We start from the raw sequence: 19,658 nt of genomic DNA on the forward strand, positions 1-19,658 counted from the left end.
TCAGAATAGGGAATGGTTCCATACCTTGTCGTACATCGGTCGACCTTTGAATCACACGGTACAAATATATTTCCCTCCAAATCTTTTTTTTTTTTTTTTATAAAAACTCAACTTAAGGTTTCTATAATCTCTTTGATAAACTCTAAGTTCAAATTTATATTTGTCTTGCAATTGTCGCAAACTAATGCATTTACAAAAAAAAAATTATAGATCTACTGTAGAAAAATCTGACTAATAATAATCATAGAATGAGAGAATCATAGTTGACACTGAAGAAGAATGTTATAGATTATTTATAGATGTCTATTATCCTTTTATCATTATTTTTCTTCTTACATATGGTATATCACGCATATCTTTTCAAACTTAATTATTTTTTATTATTTACATAAGTTGTTTTTTTTTGTACAGCATATTGATGTCATATTTTACTACTTGCGGAAAAAGGGCAAGTATGATTTGAATATCCCAAAATCCTTCACCACAACAAATTCTGCTTTTGTTGATAAGGTTAATTCTTTGTACAAAAAATTTATTGAGAATAATAGGGATTATGTTGTAATCAACGATGATCATGATATAGCTGAATATATTCATGGGGTTTTCATGTCTTGCAATGTCCCGTGGCACACCATTGACCATGTGTTAATTCCATTTGGACTAGAGGATAAAACAATTTGGGTTTTGGGTGTGTTGACATTTAAGGAAAGGTGTATATACATATACGACTCAATGCATGGCGTGGGTCATAAAGCAAAGATTCGCGAGGCTATTTTACCTTATGCAGTCTTGATCCCCATATTCCTGGCTAAAACAAGGTTTTATGACAAGAGACAGGATATTGATTTTACCAAGCTTCCGTACGCTGGAATACCAAAGTTGGAACCATTGAATATTAAGATGGTTGAGGGTTTGCCAGTTCAACAACAAGCATATCTTATTTGCAGTTGTTTGCTTCTTATTTAATTAATTTATATTTTGTATGTACAAACCATATGAAGGCTCGTATATGTTGATTTCTTATAGGTATTGTGGTGTATTTGTGGTGTCGTTCGCTGAGTATTTCATCCACCAGATTCCTATCCCAGTTGATGATTTTGAAGTCGAGCTGCACCGCCAAAGGCTTGGAACATTGTTGTGGGATTATGGAAGAAATAAAGAACAACAAGGAGCTATCAGTGAACCTGATAGTTGAAAAACCAGTTTTCAACAAAAAGTGGTGGTGTTAGTAGATAGTTATAGAAGTTTATTTTGTGGATTTATGCAGAGAAAATTGGATACAATTTCAGTTAGTTCGGTTGGGGTAAACATATTTGAAGTTGTTGATAGGTTTTTTACTTTGGTGCTTGTATCTAGTTTAGATGTTCTCCTGCCTTAGCGTATGAATTATGTATATATTTTTCAGCAGATACATAATATCACTGGTTTTTGTTGACTTCTTTTTTATCTATATAATTGCAAAGCTTATTCTAGTTTGTGTGATTATAATTTGTTAAAGTCCTGTAAGTATTTTAGAGCATCTTTCTGTTGGAAAAAAGATATTACAAATGAACGAGCAAACCTTTATGGAGTTAATGAAACGTACGTTTAATGCTATGAAAGGTCGACATTTTCTCTGGTTACATGGCATTCAGTCTAGACAGCATTGTCATTGTTTTCCTGTACGTTGATAAGTCCATCTTTTGTTCTTTTGTATGATAAATCAACCTATTGTATACATGTGTGATTACCACCAACGACTTAATGTTGGATGCTTTGATGAAATTGGTTACAGAAGCTGGCGGATAAGAAGTTGACTTTTGAATTCTGGTTTTGGAAATTGGAGAGGAAGAAGGAGTTTTGCTTCTTCAAGAAATGGAATGCCACTGAGCTATCGCATTCAAACAAAGATACTAAAAAGAGATTCACATAGTTAGCTACTCATTTACACAAGTGAAGGTTCAGAAAATAACAAACCTTCCAAAAATGCTTTTTACATGCTCTGTAACGGTGAAGAATATAAATGCACACATATGCAAGTACAAAAGTGAAGGTTCAGAAAATAATAATCCTTTCAAAATTGCTTTTACATGCTCTGTAATGGATTTCTCATGGCAACACCATCCTAGATCGTGGAGGGATTAGAATAAAGTGACTAAAGTGAAGAAATGAGGTAACAATAATTATGACCAGTGATATATATGGATACACAATTATAAAGAGCTTATAAAGATATAGCATTAGATTGTATTCAACTAATAAAAACCACAACAATCTTCAATAAAACAAAGAGTCGTTTCTCATAACATAAGTTTGCAAATAGAAACTTTACAACACATGACACAAACTTGCTTACGCCTTTTTTCGGCATCTTCTTACACGTTCTCCTGTTGTGACCTTCATGTCCACATTTCCCCCATGTAGTCTTAAACTTCTTAATATTTGTTTCCCAAGCTGACTTATATCTTGACACCTTTGGCCTTCCCGGGTTTTTTTTCCCAATTGGTGGCAATACAACTTGCTCCAGCACATCTGTTGGAACTTTCCACATTTTCTCATGCGGGAGAGGATTTACTAAGATTTCATATGTCTTAGCCATATATTCATTAGTGTAATACAACGAACAATACTCTTCTCCATCTAACCCTTTTAGATTCAATACTGCCATAGCATGTGGACATGGAACTTGATCTAACTGAAACCTTCCACAACTACAAGTTCGCTCTCTAATGCACACAATGAATACATTCCCACTACCAGTCACTGTATGTAAGTAGTCATTTGAGGGAGTAACCTGCATTCGATATACAATATGATGAGTCTACATTTATATTTATAATTAGGAGAAAAAAAAAATACTATGATAAGAGTACAATAAACAGTAAAAGTAGAATGTTTATTGAGAAATAAAATATTTCTACCGTCATGTATTGCGAGGCTTCATAATTTTCATCGACCATACTTTCATACTTTTCGGTGATCTTTTTAAAGGTTGCCTGCGCCAACTTCATGTTTTCAAAATTCCACTTCTGTACCAAATTCCTCGTCTCTTCCAACAACCGCATTACTGGGAGATTCCTTGCTTCTTTAGTTACTGAATTTACACACTCAGCAATATTAGAAGTCATTGTCATGGTTCTGATACAGGTGGCATGCGCTCTACACCATCTATGATACCCAACGTTAAACAAATAATCCTTCACTCTTTTATCTATCCTTTCCATCTCAGACATATAGTAATTAAATTCTTCAACAGTGTATGCTCTGGCCATGGCAAAAAATATCTCCCTCGACCTCTTCTTATTCTTCCTGAAATTTCCCTTAATGTTATTCCACAAATGCCACATGCAACAATGAGGGATATCTGGATACACCTCAAATACTGCTTTTTTTATGCTCTCGTTTCTGTCAGATACTATGCACATTTGTTCTCTCTGACCAAAGGCTTCTTTAAACCTCTCGAAGAACCACTTCCATGAAGCATCATTTTCTGAATCAACAATTCCATATGCTAGAGGTAGAATCTTACCTAGATGTATAAATATTACATATTTATAAATATAAAAACCACGTCCAATGACATCCATCATGTAGATATGCACAGAAATAATTCAACGGATATACATATATAAATGGTCCTTAGCTTATCTGTTAGATGTATAAATATGTGGTAACATCAATAATAAAATAAACACATTGCGTGCCTTAAAAAATAACTCGAAAATATTATATGCTATTAGTTCTGAGTATACAACTAAAACATTTTATGAAAATATACATTTTTTTATCCTTGGTTGCTCACAATCGAGGATGAACAGAATACAATGTATCTCTAATTCTATTTAGATCTGATCGACAGGGAACATGATCTAATTCTCTTTAAAATGTATCTCCTCGTCTTCTAAACACCCTCTCCCTTCTCCCTTATCGCCTCCTCTCCCTAATGGCAAGCACTCTAAGATAAGGATTTCATTATATCTTACTGTTGTTACGTTATAGGTATATAAGGTTTACCGGATTAAATGGAACCCATTGTTGTTATGTGTTTATTTATAGTACAAAACCTGTAATTAGCGATCAAGTCATTTTGAACTACATCCTTGGTATAGTCAACACTTCAGGCCATTTTGTTTTAATTGAATGAATGTTTCTGCTACGACTTCATCTATAATTGTAAACAACATATAATTAAAGCAACACACCTGCTGCATCTTGAGTGCTTGCTATTAGAAAAGTCCCTCTGTGAGATGCTTTAAGGAAGCTACCATCTACCACCACAATTGGTCTACAATACTCCCATCCCTTTATTGATGCATATAATGCCACAAAGGTATACATGAAATGTCCTTCATCAGTCTTACTCAAGCTAACAACTAATCCTGGGTTTGAATGCATCAACATAAATAAGTATTTAGGTAGCTTTCCATATGATTCACTTGCGTTCCCTCCTAATGATTCAAGTGCCTTTTTCTTCGATCTATGGGCTTTTGAGTAGCTTATGTCAATACCATATTGTTTCTTCATGTCTTTGGCTATGTCCCTGGGAGTGTATACAGTTTTTGGGTCAACAAATTTATCCACTATAAGACTTCCTATGACATTCGAAGTAGCCATACGTTGTGTCAACAATCTTTCTTTTCTTGAACAAGTGTCTTTATCATTCAGTTTCCGCAGCTTGAAAATATTAGACTTGTACAATCGACCTTTGATGATAGTCTGACTAACAGGATCTTCAATTATCCCAATTTCTTCCAAAAAGTCATGTTGCTAGTCATTTTCATTACCTCCGTCAATTAGAGGAACTGTATCACAGTCTGAAAACTCATGTATATCAAGTTCCATATCATCGGAAGATATATCATTCACCTTCACTGTTATACAAAGTGGATACTTGCCGAAATCCTGAGTTATTTTCTTCATCTCAATGTATACAAGCAACCCCATATCATTGTGTATTGACATAGGTGGAGAATTCTCATCGACTTTGTAATGGATTTCTAAAGAATTAATTTCGACGTCCACACTCAATTGTTTTGAAATTGTAGCAACGAAATCTTCAAACTTGATATCAGTACGAATCAATATTCCGTCAACTTGATATTCTACAAAATTGTTGTCAACATTCCAGTAACCATTGTAATGGATATATACTGGTAAATTCGCCATAAAATCACTGTATTCAATTTTTTGTATCACATTGAAGATTGTTTTTTTTTTTTTTTTGGTGTAGGATTTGCTGGGATTTTTTTGGTTGTGAAAAGATTTCGTCGTTTAGGAACTGCTGGAAGTTTTATCATGCACTGCTAGGATTTTTATCGGGAACAAGAAACGTGTTGTAGTTATTTTAGGAGTGTTATTAGTGGATGCATGAAATTAGGACTAAATTTTTTACTTTCCCAATAAAAAATACACGGTAAATCTGTTTTTTATTTTTATATTTGTAAATCCTTTTGGCTTCTATTTGCTAAACCAAATTCTTGGCTACAAATATGTCAATAGTTTATGGGGAATGTATATAACTGTCAATTGGCCGGTTCCCATGGAGTACATGATTAAAAAAGATTCTTGTTTGATCATTTTAGTTTATGTGCAAGAAAATGGACCTGAAGCCCAATGGTCCACATTCTGTAGTCATGCTAGCCCACACTTTGTAAAGATTGGGCCGTGGATTGTCCAGTGGGTCATTCGCACTAATGTCCTCTTTCGGGGGTGATCTTTGATTTTTGTCCCTCAAATTGCTTGTCTTTAATTTTTTTCCTTTCAGCACCTTAAGTAATAAAAAAGTGGCCGAAAATACCCTTGACATTCTGGATTCAAATCCCACCAGCGTTTAAAAAAAAAATTCGCAAGTTATGATTTTCATAGATACTATGGCTATTCAGGAAAAAGTTATATCTTAAGGCATAGTTTTGTAGTGTGCCTTTTTAGGCATAGTGTGTAGTATAACTTAATTACTACAAACTATACCAGACAGGGCATAGTTTCTATATAACTTAATTTATGTCTTTGCCCCGAATTGACATAGTATCTATGAAAACCTTACCTTGCATTTTTTTTTTACTCTGCTGGAGTTCGAACCCAGAATCACTGATTTCATAAACCAGCGAATAAGGATACTTTGGCCCACAAAGCTTCATTAAATGTGAAGTAGGCACAAAAATTAAAGACCAACAATTTGAGGGGAAAAAATTAAAGACCGGTCCATTTGAAGGCCAATCCGCGCAATTTTTTGTTGTCTAGTTATCATATTCATTTTTTCAAAACACAACTTTTGAAGTAATTGCACGGGTGTCCTTCAAATGGACTGGTTTTTAATTTACTGGTCTTTAATTTTTGCCTTTCAAATGAGCTGGTCTTTAATTATTACCCTTCAAAGTCAAATTTATATCTAACGACACATAAGTTCTTTAAGGGCGATGACATAAGTTGTGGATATCATGATGCGTAACTTATGCTCCTTTAGACACAAGTTTGATTTGAAGAGCAAATAGTTAAAGAACTATCCGTTTGAAGGGAAAAAATTAAAGACAAGCACAAAATAAGGGACAAAACTGCAAATGACCCCCAACTTTTTGTTTCTTTATAAAGTTTAAATGTGACAATTTAAAATTGTTCTCTTTCAAAGTATTTTTAATTTCTAGAATATGATTCTATTTGTAAAATTGTTATATCTTAAATTACAAGGGAACGTTACAAATCAGTTTAATAATGTGCGAAGGGGATTTTCAATTGGTGAAAAGTACTTGCACAAAAGTTGTGTTTATATTCTTTTCGTGGCATCTGAGTAGCTAAAGGCGTCGTATGATAGATGCTCGATAATATAAATGAATTCAAATAGAATCATATTCAAAGAGGCGTCGTATGTTACTTTTATTTTTTTTTGTTTGGTTAAGGTTCCAACTTCCAATAATAATATACTCAAGGTCCATTACCTATAATGTGTTGTCAATCTTGCATTGAACAAAGCAGTATTTTAGTCCCATATATACCAGATAGGGCATAGTTTCTATATAACTTAATTTATGTCTTTGCCCCGAATTGACATAGTATCTATGAAAACCTTACCTTGCATTTTTTTTTTACTCTGCTGGAGTTCGAACCCAGAATCACTGATTTCATAAACCAGCGAATAAGGATACTTTGGCCCACAAAGCTTCATTAAATGTGAAGTAGGCACAAAAATTAAAGACCAACAATTTGAGGGGAAAAAATTAAAAACCAGTCCATTTGAAGGCCAATCCGCGCAATTTTTTGTTGTCTAGTTATCATATTCATTTTTTCAAAACACAACTTTTGAAGTAATTGCACGGGTGTCCTTCAAATGGACTGGTCTTTAATTTTTGCCTTTCAAATGAGCTGGTCTTTAATTATTACCCTTCAAAGTCAAATTTATATCTAACGACACATAAGTTCTTTAAGGGCGATGACATAAGTTGTGGATATCATGATGCGTAACTTATGCTCCTTTAGGCACAAGTTTGATTTGAAGAGCAAATAGTTAAAGAACTATCCGTTTGAAAGGAAAAAATTAAAGACAAGCACAAAATAAGGGACAAAACTGCAAATGACCCCCAACTTTTTGTTTCTTTATAAAGTTTAAATGTGACAATTTAAAATTGTTCTCTTTCAAAGTATTTTTAATTTCTAGAATATGATTCTATTTGTAAAATTGTTATATCTTAAATTACAAGGGAACGTTACAAATCAGTTTAATAATGTGCGAAGGGGATTTTCAATTGGTGAAAAGTACTTGCACAAAAGTTGTGTTTATATTCTTTTCGTGGCATCTGAGTAGCTAAAGGCGTCGTATGATAGATGCTCGATAATATAAATGAATTCAAATAGAATCATATTCAAAGAGGTGTCGTATGTTACTTTTTTTTTTTTTTTGTTTGGTTAAAGTTCCAACTTCCAATAATAATATACTCAAGGTCCATTACCTATAATGTGTTGTCAATCTTGCATTGAACAAAGCAGTATTTTAGTCCCATATTTACTTGTTTCCTTTAAAAACAACTTTTTGCGCAAGTTCCTTTCGTACAGTCTGGTTTTTAATTTTTGTCCCTCAAATCGCTCTCTTTAATTTTTGTCACTGCTTCTCATTTAACGAAAATTTATGGGTTAAAGTATCTCTATTCGCTGGTCTACTGAATCAGAAATTTTGAGTTCGATCTAGCAGAGTCGACCAAAAAAAAATCGCAAGCAAAGTCAACATAATTCTGTAGAAATAAAATTATTAGGCATAAATTGTGTAGTAACTAATTCGCTCGGCATAAGTTTATAGAAACTTTGCCCGAAAAGGGTGAAATTGAGTCATCGATTAGGGTAGGCCGAATTTCTTTTTTTATTTTTTTGATGTCAAGATTCGACCATTTTTTTATTACTTAAAATGCTAAAGACTAAAAATTAAAGACCAACGATTCGAGGGACAAGAATTAAAGACCACCCAAGATAGGTATTTGTGCGAAATGTCCCCTTTAAGACATTTTTTTGCGCGGATTGCCCTTCTTTTGGGGTGGTCTTTAAATTTTGCCCCTCATATTTGTGGTCTTTAAATTATGCACCTCATATTGCTGGTATTTAATTTTTGCCCTTCGCATTGCAACCTTGAGCTTTCACACAGAAATCATGAGGTCTTGGGTTCGAACCCCCGCTTAAGCATAAATTAAAAAAAATGTAAGGCAAGGTTTGGGTCGCGTGTATGCCGGACCCGGCATACACTTGTTAAGGAATTACCAAAGTTATGCCGGACCCGGCATACTCATGCCTTATGGGAAGACTTGGCATAAGTATGCCGGGTCCGGCATAACTTTGGTAATTCCTTAACAAGTTTATGCCGGATCCGGCATACTTGTGAGCAAACTTTTAGTTAAGCCTTAACTAAAAGTCTTTTCCCAGTTATGCCTTATGGGCAGACTTTTAGTTAAGACACAACTAAAAGTATGCCCCATAAGGCATAACAATAAGTATGTTTTATAAGGCGGAACTTTTCCTTAAGGCATAAATAAAAATTTGCCTTATAAGACAAAGTTTATGTCTTAAGGAAAAATTCCGCCTTATAAAACCACTTTTCCTTAAGGCATAAATAAAAATTTGCCTTATAAGACAAAGTCTATGTCTTAAGGAAAAGTTATGCCTTATGGAGTATACTTTTAGTTATGCCTTAATTAAAAATCTGCCCCATAAGGTATAACTAGGAAAAGACATTTAGTTAAGGCTTAACTAAAAGTTTGCCCATAAGTATGCCGGACCCAGCATAAACTTGTAAAGGAATTACCAAAGTTATGTTGGACCCGACATACTTATGCCTAGTCTGCCCATAAGGCATAATTATGCCGGGTCCGGCATAACTTTGACAATTCCTTAACAAGTGTATGCCGGTAGGAGCATAGCGAAATTTAAACTCTGCTTTGAGATTTTTTTTAAAATTTTTAACTGAATGAAAATTCAAACCTGAAACCTATAAATTTTGGGCGAAGGACAAAATTTAAAATTTTTAAATATGAAGAACAAAATTTAAAGACATCCGCCAATTCCCCCTTTAAGAACCCAGTTTTCAGCCCCACCAAAAAAATAAATAAATTATATTAAACAAAAAACAACCGCAAAAAGATCCAATCCTATTATAATTATCTCACCAATGGGACCATATTTCTTGAAAAACAAAAAAACCTGAATTTTACTGAAAAATACCTAGCACTCTATATAATTAGCATATGTCACTTCATAGATCACAAATATCTTCATCTTTACAAAGACATCTTTAAACTGGGGTTGCGTTTTGTTGATTATACACAGGACTACTTTCTTGATCTTGTTGATCAACCCTTTTGCAAGCAGAGGTAAACCATTAATACTAAATTTTGAATAATTTTTTTTTTGGATTACTTTCTGACAATATTTCAAATTTTCAGATGTCCTTTTAATTGATTTTTTCTTGTCCATATTCTTTGGATTATCCATATATCTCTCAAACCCTTTTAAGAGCCATTGCTTCCTTCTCTTATTTCTCTTGTGCTATTAGTAGTCTTTTCTTGATCTGAGGGCTTTTTTTGGTTTCCTTTAAAAAATTAATCACTTGGGTTTGCCTTGTAATTTGTAAAGATTGAATCTTTATTGGATTTTAAACTTGGGGTTGCCTTCTAATTTGTAAAGATTGAATCTTTATAGGATATTTTACATGGGGTTGCCTTGTCATTTGTAAAGATTGAATCTTTATTGAATTTTTTGACCTTGGGTTGCCTTATATTTTGTAAAGATTGAATCTTTATAGGATGTTTAACTTGGGGGTTGCCTTATATTTTGTAAAGATTGAATCTTCATAGGATTTTTTAACCTGGGGTTGGCTTATATTTTGTGAAGAGTTATTTTTAGAATCTTAGATTAGTGAACTATTTGGGTTTGGCTGTGAAGATTAAACCTAACTATTATTATCAACAGTAGATTACCTAGGCGTTGTGTGGTTTGCCGATGGCTCGGTTGATTCTGCCTTGCAAGGGTCCGAGTTTTTCGAAGACGTGTCTCTTGGGTTTGATCTCGAATGCTCCTGTGATTATCCAACTCCTTTTTTTTTCATTCTATAAGCAAACAATGCTAAGCAATAATGCAAAACTTGAAAGTGGTGTTAGTTATTTGAGAGTCAAGTAGTGGTATAGGTCTTCTGATAAACTATGTGACTGGACAAGTGATATATTCGAGCTTTATCGATGTTGCTGTTACCGATTTTGAGTAGTTAGAGAGGCACAATCTTAATTCATCCCTATCTTTGGCACTGGAAAAGGCTTATCCTTTTAGGTTCTGGCATTTATAGGTGGTACTTATAATTGGTTCTAGTTTTTCTCCCACACTTGTATTTTAATTCTTTTAGGTTTTAGACTTTCTTTAGGTGTGCTAATGGTGCCTTTGAAGTATATAGTTAATGTAAGCTAGCTTTTAGTGACCTGATATCGCCTAATAATTGCTTTCCATTCTTCCTCTGTAGTTTCAGGCAAGTTGCCGTGTTACTTCAGTAGGGCGTTCGAGGGATATCTGCAGATATAAACAATACCTCACTTCGGAGGTTTGTGAATATTTCTTGACTTGTTTCTGCTAGACGCATTACTTATCTGCTTTTGGTTTTTAATGCATTGTCTTACTTTGTCTGGTGCTTCTTTTTCTCTTTTCTTATATTCAGTCGTTTGCTCTTTGAATTAGGTTACGCATTGGAGGAGGTGTCAAACCGCACGTTTTCCATTAGTTGTAAGCAATTACGTCCAGATAATAACATACTTGCATATTTTGCCAATAATGCTTTTCTTTGCTGATGTTTGTTTTGTATGTTTGGATGTCTCCCAGCAACCTAGAAGAATTGACCGGAGATTAATCTGTTCAGTTGCAACTGAACCTCTGCCAAAAGAAGTTGAAGAATCCAAGATGGAAGCACCAAAGGAAATCTTTCTGAAGGATTACAAACAACCTGATTACTATTTCGACACGGTATGTCCCTTGATTCTTGACCTTCATTCTAGGTAAAAGTTTGGATTTTCTCCAAGTTAAATGAGTCTAAATCAAATTATGCTATTTAGCTGGATCTGAAATTCACACTGGGTGAGGAAAGTACTATTGTCGCTTCCAAAATTGCTGTCAACCCCAGAGTTGAAGGTAAATTGTGTTACCCCTTCGATTTGCTTATTTTTCATCCATAATTTGTTTCTTAAAGAAAATGTCATATTTTATTTAACGTTTCGTTGGGTTGATATACTTGAATTAAGCGATACATACTTTTTGGCTGATTGAAGCTCTTTTTTTTTTTTTTTTGTATTTATTCCAGTACTCACAATTGTTGCTAATTTATCTTGTCCAGGTCAGTCTTCCCCACTTGTCCTAGATGGGCGAGATCTGAAGTTGCAATCAGTAAAGATCAATGGCAATCCGCTGAAGGTACTTATCTCAAAGTTGTGCTCCTAGAATTTTCAAAAAGATGTCCATTAAATTTTACATAAGACATAAGTCAGATGATGTTACTTTTACTCATATACGATACGATTGATGTGCTTTAGGAGGAAGATTTCCGCGTGGACTCGCGCCACCTGACTCTGAAATCCCCTCCAAGTAGCAAATTCACCTTGGAGATTGTGACAGAAATATATCCTCAGAAGAACACATCCTTAGAGGTAAAATAGGAGGGCAAGATTTTGTTTTATTTGCAATTTTTCCCCGCATTTCAAATTTTAGTAAGACTGAAAAGAGTTTTTTGGTTTCTATGCTTAAATTATTGACGTTATTTATATTTACTTCAGGGGCTTTACAAGTCATCAGGGAATTTCTGTACCCAATGTGAGGCTGAGGGTTTCCGTAAAATTACATTCTATCAGGTCTGCATTTCTTTTTTGGCCTCTAGGATGTTGTTGTCTTTCCTTGAAATGCTTGCTAATGGCTATTATTTTTTCCACTAGGATCGTCCTGACATTATGGCAAAATACACTTGTCGCATAGAGGCAGACAAATCTTTGTACCCTGTATTGTTGTCAAATGGAAACCTTATAGAGCAAGGAGATCTTGAGGTACATTTGAATCTTCCTTTAGTATTTGTTGAAAGTTGTTCTATAATAACCCTTATGCAACTCCTCAAATTATTATTCTCATTTTCTTGGACTTTTATCATTTTTGGCCTGCCGGTCGAAATTAATTACGGGCGGTAACCAAAATATACATGATTATGTATATTATATGTATATTTATGTATACAATATGTATATTTTTACTTTTTATACAAGACCTATACATTTTCTGGCTGTTGTTTTCTTGAGCGGTCCAAAAATGTAATTGTTCCTTTTTTTTTTGCAGGGCGGAAAACATTTTACTGTTTGGGAGGATCCTTTCAAGAAGCCCAGTTATCTTTTTGCGTTGGTTGCCGGTCAGTTGGAGAGTAGAGATGACACATTTACAACTTGTTCTGGCCGTAAGGTCTCCCTCAGAATCTGGACCCCACCACAAGATTTGCCCAAGACAGAACATGCCATGTATTCTCTCAAGGCAGCTATGAAGTGGGACGAAGAGGTGAAATTTTGATTTCTTTTATAAACATCAAGTTAGATATCTTTGTTGTCTTAGTTATGATCTTATGACAATTTCTTTTACATTTTCGAACAGGTTTTCGGGCGGGAGTATGACCTGGATCTTTTTAATATTGTCGCTGTTCCTGATTTTAACATGTTAGTTCTCTCTTTTCTTCACTTCACCGACAGTTTTCTTTTCTTCTCTTTTTTTAATGGATCATAACCTGTTTTTCCATTTCTTTGCCAGGGGAGCGATGGAAAACAAGAGCTTGAACGTATGATGTTTGAGATGTTATGCATTATGTTGTTTGATTTATGACTTTTCTTAACTATAACCTAATTGTTTGACTTTGTTTTCAACAGATATTCAATTCTAGGCTTGTCCTGGCGTCTCCAGAAACTGCAACAGATGCTGATTATGCGGCAATATTGGGTGTGATTGGACATGAGGTGTGTGATATGTTTTCATAAGCTATTGAAATTCATGAACTTTATCTTGTATACTGATTCTTGAATTCTGAGTAAATCATCATTTCTTGTCCATGTTGCAGTACTTCCACAATTGGACAGGCAACAGGTTCGTCCCCTTCTTACAGAAAATAAAAAGCTGGTTGATATAGTTGTTATGTTTTCTATTAAATTAATGTTTGTATCTTCTAGATCTTTTGGTGTAAAATGAATGATGTATATAACATGGACATTTTAACTATTGATCTCAATGCAGAGTTACATGTCGTGACTGGTTCCAGCTCAGTTTAAAGGAAGGACTTACTGTTTTCCGTGATCAGGTTGGATGTATTCCTGTTGTAGATGATGGATACACGGACATTTTTCTGGTAGTAATAGCTTATAAGGTTCTTGAATGATTCATGCAGGAGTTTTCGTCTGATTTGGGAAGCCGTCCTGTGAAAAGGATTGCTGATGTTTCAAAGCTTCGAATGTATCAGTTCCCACAGGTTCAAAGAGTTCTTTCAAGTTCTTGTCATTATAATATTCCTTCTTATGAGTGACTGAATTGTAGATGACTAGTCCAATGTGCTAATTATTATCCTGATTTTGAAGGATGCTGGTCCAATGGCTCATCCTGTCCGGCCTCATTCTTATATAAAGGTACCGATAGTCTCTTTGAATACGGATGATCCTTATTTAGCAAGTGCTTCCCCTACCTCTTTAAGCCACCTGCTTGGAAAGTTTACTCATTCTTCTTTTTCCATCTTTTTATGTCGACAGATGGATAACTTCTACACAGGCAAGTTTCAGTTAACTGTGTACATTGAAGAGGAGGTTTAATTTCTTTTGATTCAATTTTAATAATAATTTTGTTACTGATGTTTGGTTGTGATGGCTGGTCTGGCTTTGGATATTCATAACATGCAGTTACGGTATATGAGAAGGTAATTCTCTTCCTCCGTTGCCCCCCTCATGTGACATTTCGTGCCTCTCCCTTCCTCTCCCTGCTGTGCCTCCACATCCATGACCTTATGTGTGCTTAATTCACTATTTTCATTATCAGGGAGCTGAAGTGGTCAGGATGTACAAAACCCTGTTAGGGAGCCAAGGATTCAGAAAAGTAAGATAAAGATAATATCTTGCCTATTGTTGTAGTACCGACAATTGATTTCTGCACTTGAGAGTCTCAAGAATCTGATATATACCTCCTTTCTCCTTCAGGGCACGGATTTATATTTCCAGAGGCATGATGGTCAAGCAGTAACTTGTGAAGACTTTTTTGCTGCCATGCGTGATGCCAACAATGCAGATTTTGCTAATTTCTTGTTATGGTAACCGACTCTTCCTTCCGCCATTCGAACTAGAATTCGTGATTCCTCTCAAAGTTAAGCTTTTAAATGAAAACATAAATGCAGGTACTCGCAAGCTGGAACACCTGTAGTGAAGGTTACAACTAATTATAATGCTGAAGGACGCACTTTCTCCCTCAAGTTTAGGTAAAAACATAAAATGGATTTTCGTTTCGGATAATTACACTTTTGGACCTCTCAAAAGAATAATTGCCAGCAAATAATTGCCAGCAAATGTATAGGTTTTGTATATCAAGTATAAATATATGTATAATATCCATATTGTATACACCAAATATACATATAATGTACGTAATCAGTGTATTAGTTTTGTATATTTGGCTAGCACCTGTAATTAAGCCGATGGGCCAAAAATGAAAAAAGCTCTTTTCATTTAGATCTGCAAACCTTTATCGTTTAGGCTGACATATTTCATCTGATGTTTTTCCAGTCAAGAGGTGCCTCCAACTCCCGGTCAGCCTACAAAAGAACCTATGTTTATTCCTGTTGCAGTAGGTCTGTTAGATTCAAGTGGAAAGGACATGCCTCTATCTTCCGTTTATCACGATGGGAAATTGGAGAGTTTTTCGAGCAGTGGTCAAACTGTATACACTACAGTTCTCCGTGTAACGAAGGTTATTCTGGAACTTTGATTGACTTGTTCTGTCCATTCCACTTGATTAAACTCTATATATGGAGTGTGGCTTTCTATTTTCTTTCCCTGGGAAAATAAGAAATACAGGAAAGGTTACTTCATGTCACTCATTAACTTAATTGCTGATGTTACCGATGAAACAACTGGCTTATGGATAAAGTTGCCAGTTGCCTTGAACAGCTTCTTACAGATTACAATATCCTAATTTTGGATATATTTAATTTTTGGGGTAATAGTAAAGGTCCCCAGGTTATTGATAAATATTATTTTTGGTTCTTGTGATATATTACAAAACTTATTTAACCTTCAATTAATTAAAATCTATGTTTTTGGTCCCTTCAGTTAGAAAATATGTTATATTTGACTATTTATACAAATATATTACCGTCAGATATAGAGTAATGGTACAAACTTAACATAGTTCATGAATAATCAAGTGGTAGAACAGTTAATATTTATGATAAATTTGTGAATATACACAAGCAACGGGATCAAAATTTCACAGTTTTACTAATTGAAGGTTTAACGTGCTTAGTCAAATATCGTAGGGACTAAAATCAGAATTTACGAATAGCTGAGGGACCAAAAGTGCTATTAACCCTTAATGTTTTCACCAAGTAGAAAGTAGAATCTAAATTTTCTCTTGTTTCCATCGTTCTTTGGAGAACTGAAATGAAATCACAAACAGCAGTCTTGGCTTATATCCTGCTAATTGTAGATTAGTTTCATTGCATAGCAAAATGATAAGTTTGATGAAAAATAGATAATGCTTATGCAACATTTTGATCCTCCTATAACCTAATAAGGATATAATAAAAGACTTTTTTCTTGTCATATGCAGAAGGAGGAGGAGTTTGTGTTCAATGACGTATCTGAGAGGCCAACACCATCTATATTACGGGGTTTCAGTGCTCCCATCCGTCTTGAGTCTGATCTCAGTGATAATGATCTACTTTTCCTTCTTGCTCATGATTCTGATGAGTTTAACCGGTTTGTATTTTCGAGATCTCTCGTTCATTATCTTTTAGATGATCACAAATTTGAAATAATCAGACAGTAATATTATCTGTCCTTCAGTTGGGAGGCTGGGCAAGTGTTGGCAAGGAAGCTGATGCTCAGCCTGGTTGCTGATTTCCAACAGAACAAGGCTTTGGTTCTTAACCCTCAGTTTTTGCAAGGAATCAAAAGTATACTCACTGATTCGAGCCTGGATAAGGTGCTTGCCCTCCTCTTTTCTTGTAGATATTTGTGTTTTGGGGTGTCAAATGGGCGGGTTGGACTCCCCGCAGTTCTTACTAAGTTTTAATTTCTTTGTTTGTTCTTTTTTACTAGTTTTTTTAGTACCTAATAAAAGTATATTTTTCCTTTATTATGGCTATATATAAAATATCAAATAAAAGTCATTTTGACAATATCTTGACAAGATTTCTGATGGATCAATTTGGGCTACATATCAGCCAAATATTTTGATGGCTAAAATGGGTTGGGCTGAAATGGGCGGTCAATGACTAGCCCAAACTTGCACGGGTTGGGGCGGATCATGTTTTCGCAGGCTAATTTTGCCACCCCTAGTTTTGCTAATTGGTGTTGTATCCTTTCAGGAATTCATTGCGAAGGCAATAACTTTGCCAGGTGTAGGAGAAATCATGGACATGATGACAGTCGCCGACCCCGATGCAGTTCATGCAGTCCGGACTTTTATCAGGAAGCAACTGGCTTCTGATTTGAAAGAAGAGCTCCTTATCACTGTAATAACATCTCAAACTCTCAAAGTGTTACTACTTTTTCTTAATACTGATCCTCAATTTGCTCAAAACATTATCAATGAAAAAAATATTAACTTGGAATATACTTTGCAGGCTAAAAACAACAGGAGCTCTGGTGCATATGAGTTTGATCATAACAATATGGCACGGCGTGCTCTTAAAAATGTTGCTCTTGGTTCGTTCTTCTTATTATCTCTCTGGATGGAGTGTTTTTAAGAATTTGACAAATTAGAACTCCGCTGACCTATTTTGTCTACAGCTTATCTTGGATCGCTTGAAGAACCAGAAATCACAGAACTTCTATTGAATGAATACAGAACTGCCACGAACATGACAGATCAGTTTGCAGCTTTAGTGGCTATTGATCAGCAACGTGCAATTCGTGAAGAAATTTTGGCTGATTTCTATAACAAGTGGCAGCATGATTACTTGGTACATCTTTACGCCTCTCTAATACCTTGCACTATTGCTTGATGTCATTTTTCAGTCCCATAAAGGGAAACTTGGGGCCCGTCTGGACATAAAAAAAGTACATAAAAAAAGTTCGCTTTTTTCTCTCCTCGAATAACCTGTTTGGTTATTCATTGTTTCGATTTTCACTTTAAACTTAAAAAATTGTAAGTCCAATATTTTTTCAGGAACTCCAATTTTTCACTCACAAAACTTCAGCAATTTTTCGAGTGAAATACATGTCCAAAACACAACAACTGCCAAATACCCCTTTTCAACTTAACTTCAAATGCAACTTTTATTCAAACATCACACAATTCATGTCCAAATGCGCTCTGGGTGAACATTGACTGTAATTCTTGCCGTCACCCGTACTTGCCGTCTAATTGTTGGTTAACCTCCGTGACCTCAAATTATTCATAACTAAGACGAGCATAAAAATTCTCTTTATCTCACTCTATTTTTCCTTAGGTTGTGAACAAGTGGCTTGCGCTTCAAGCTATGTCAGACATGCCTGGTAATGTTGAGAATGTGAAGAAACTTCTAAGTCATATATCCTTTGACCTGCGTAATCCGAATAAGGTATGTGCTTTCTGGTCTGATGTCTTTCTAGTTTACGTCAATTATAAGACGTTATATCTTATTTTGGACAAATGCAGGTTTATTCGTTGATTGGAGGATTTTGTGGGTCGCCTGTCAACTTCCACTGCAAGGATGGCTCCGGCTACAAGTTCTTAGGGGAACTGGTGGTGCAACTTGACAAGATAAATCCACAGGTCTCTTAAAAATACTTATTCAATTGTTTTTAGTCTTCATGGGAACAACAGTTTAACACATGAACATTCGCCAATGAATTTCGAGCAGTGTTGGAGGCAGGATTTTCTCCAAGGGGGTACATTATCTACTATATAAGTATATATACATAAAAATGGTGACCTTGTATATATAGTGTGCTTTTCTGGCGGGTCCGGATGAACCCCCTTCCACCCCTTCAGCTCCAACCCTTATCGCGAAATGTTATGGTTCTTACGTATAATTTCTAGTTTATTCAGAAGTATAATTCACGAGACATGCACCTCTCTTTCTTAACTATCATGGAAAATGATACAGCTTGCTGGTCCAGTATATTCTTGCAATAAACAACTCAAAAATTGCTTGAACAACTATTGACATTTTCGATTTTCTATATGCTCATGGCAGGTGGCTTCACGAATGGTGTCAGCGTTCTCTAGGTGGAAGCGTTATGATGAAACACGACAAAGTCTCGCTAAGGTTAGTAGCTGCTTGCTCAAACATTATGCATCCATGTCTTTAAGTATCTGTGAACTTCCATTTGAGTAACAAATATGCTATGTTTTACAGGAACAACTGGAGATGATCTTGTCTACTGAGGGACTCTCGGAGAACGTGTTCGAAATTGCATCCAAGAGCTTGGCAGCTTGATTTTCGTTTTTTTCTTTCTTTTTTCTTTTTCATTTTCGGATTAACTGTACTGTTACTAGTATTTATTTTGAACAAGCTATGATGATTTAATAGTTTCAGTAAAATTTAGAAACAGATAATAGTAAAATTTATAATTCAGTGCTTATTGAATAACAAGCGGTTTATACCTGCTCTTTTAATGTCTCCTTATTCACTGCTCCCAAGTCCATGTCACATTGCCATTTTTGGTCCTAAATGCGTTCGAAGGGAAATCGAACAACCGAACCAAACTGAAAATTGAATCAAACTGAGAAAAAACTTGATATTTTTTTGTTTTGGTTTGGTTTTGCCAACAAATTTTTGCTTCTATAGTTGTTCGAGTATGTGTATTGTCACATATATATTTTTTTTGGCCAAAGAAACGGCAAAACCAAAAAAAAAAAAAAAATCGACCAAAGTTTTACACAAGTTTATGTTGATATTGTTCTAGGATGGATGACTGTGATGGCACTTATTTGAAAAAGCAAGTCAATATACGAGCTAGCTATTC

The 19,658-nt window shown here is 35.0% G+C and overlaps 2 protein-coding genes across 4 annotated transcripts; one reads left to right on the forward strand and one right to left on the reverse strand.

Annotated features, from left to right (window-relative positions):
- Positions 1-2,230: 2,230 nt before the first annotated feature.
- Positions 2,231-5,145, reverse strand: LOC132637084 (uncharacterized). Its single transcript, XM_060354231.1, has 4 exons — positions 4,764-5,145; positions 4,182-4,709; positions 2,901-3,508; positions 2,231-2,773 (listed from the first exon to the last, which is right to left on the reverse strand). Exons 1-4 carry the CDS (start codon positions 5,143-5,145, stop codon positions 2,231-2,233), a joined length of 2,061 nt encoding a protein of 686 aa, XP_060210214.1.
- Positions 5,146-9,590: 4,445 nt separating this feature from the next.
- LOC132634886 (puromycin-sensitive aminopeptidase) lies at positions 9,591-19,300 on the forward strand. 3 transcript variants are annotated; one of them, XM_060351021.1, is made up of 33 exons: positions 9,591-9,821; positions 10,420-10,527; positions 10,961-11,038; positions 11,173-11,217; positions 11,314-11,454; positions 11,544-11,619; positions 11,822-11,898; positions 12,018-12,131; positions 12,258-12,332; positions 12,414-12,521; positions 12,805-13,017; positions 13,111-13,172; positions 13,264-13,291; positions 13,380-13,466; positions 13,568-13,593; positions 13,741-13,804; positions 13,892-13,972; positions 14,079-14,126; positions 14,247-14,265; positions 14,394-14,410; positions 14,530-14,586; positions 14,688-14,797; positions 14,882-14,962; positions 15,267-15,450; positions 16,312-16,460; positions 16,548-16,686; positions 17,072-17,218; positions 17,330-17,411; positions 17,496-17,668; positions 18,158-18,268; positions 18,346-18,462; positions 18,887-18,958; positions 19,049-19,300. In XM_060351021.1, the coding sequence occupies exons 2-33, from the start codon at positions 10,450-10,452 to the stop codon at positions 19,127-19,129; spliced, it is 2,940 nt and encodes a 979-aa protein (XP_060207004.1). In that variant the 5' UTR covers positions 9,591-9,821; positions 10,420-10,449; the 3' UTR covers positions 19,130-19,300. The 3 variants fall into 3 exon arrangements, with proteins under 3 accessions (XP_060207004.1, XP_060207005.1, XP_060207007.1); XM_060351022.1 differs by having other exon boundaries at positions 10,423-10,527; XM_060351024.1 differs by lacking the exon at positions 10,420-10,527 and having other exon boundaries at positions 9,593-9,821.
- Positions 19,301-19,658: the final 358 nt, after the last annotated feature.

This window comes from Lycium barbarum, chromosome 4, assembly GCF_019175385.1.
Source record: "Lycium barbarum isolate Lr01 chromosome 4, ASM1917538v2, whole genome shotgun sequence".
Taxonomy (NCBI): domain Eukaryota; kingdom Viridiplantae; phylum Streptophyta; class Magnoliopsida; order Solanales; family Solanaceae; genus Lycium; species Lycium barbarum.

Excerpts from the sequence above, each read along its gene's own strand:
- LOC132637084 (XM_060354231.1), bottom strand. The coding sequence starts at position 5,145 with ATGGCGAATTTACCAGTATATATCCATTACAATGGTTACTGGAATGTT. Across the intron at positions 4,710-4,763 it reads AGTTCCTCTAATTGACGGAG|ATCCTGTTAGTCAGACTATC; the intron begins GTAATGAAAATG and ends GGATAATTGAAG. Across the intron at positions 3,509-4,181 it reads AAGCACTCAAGATGCAGCAG|GTAAGATTCTACCTCTAGCA; the intron begins GTGTGTTGCTTT and ends TTATACATCTAG.
- LOC132634886 (XM_060351021.1), top strand. The coding sequence starts at position 10,450 with ATGGCTCGGTTGATTCTGCCTTGCAAGGGTCCGAGTTTTTCGAAGACG. Across the intron at positions 11,039-11,172 it reads AACAATACCTCACTTCGGAG|GTTACGCATTGGAGGAGGTG; the intron begins GTTTGTGAATAT and ends TCTTTGAATTAG. Across the intron at positions 13,173-13,263 it reads GCTGTTCCTGATTTTAACAT|GGGAGCGATGGAAAACAAGA; the intron begins GTTAGTTCTCTC and ends TTTCTTTGCCAG.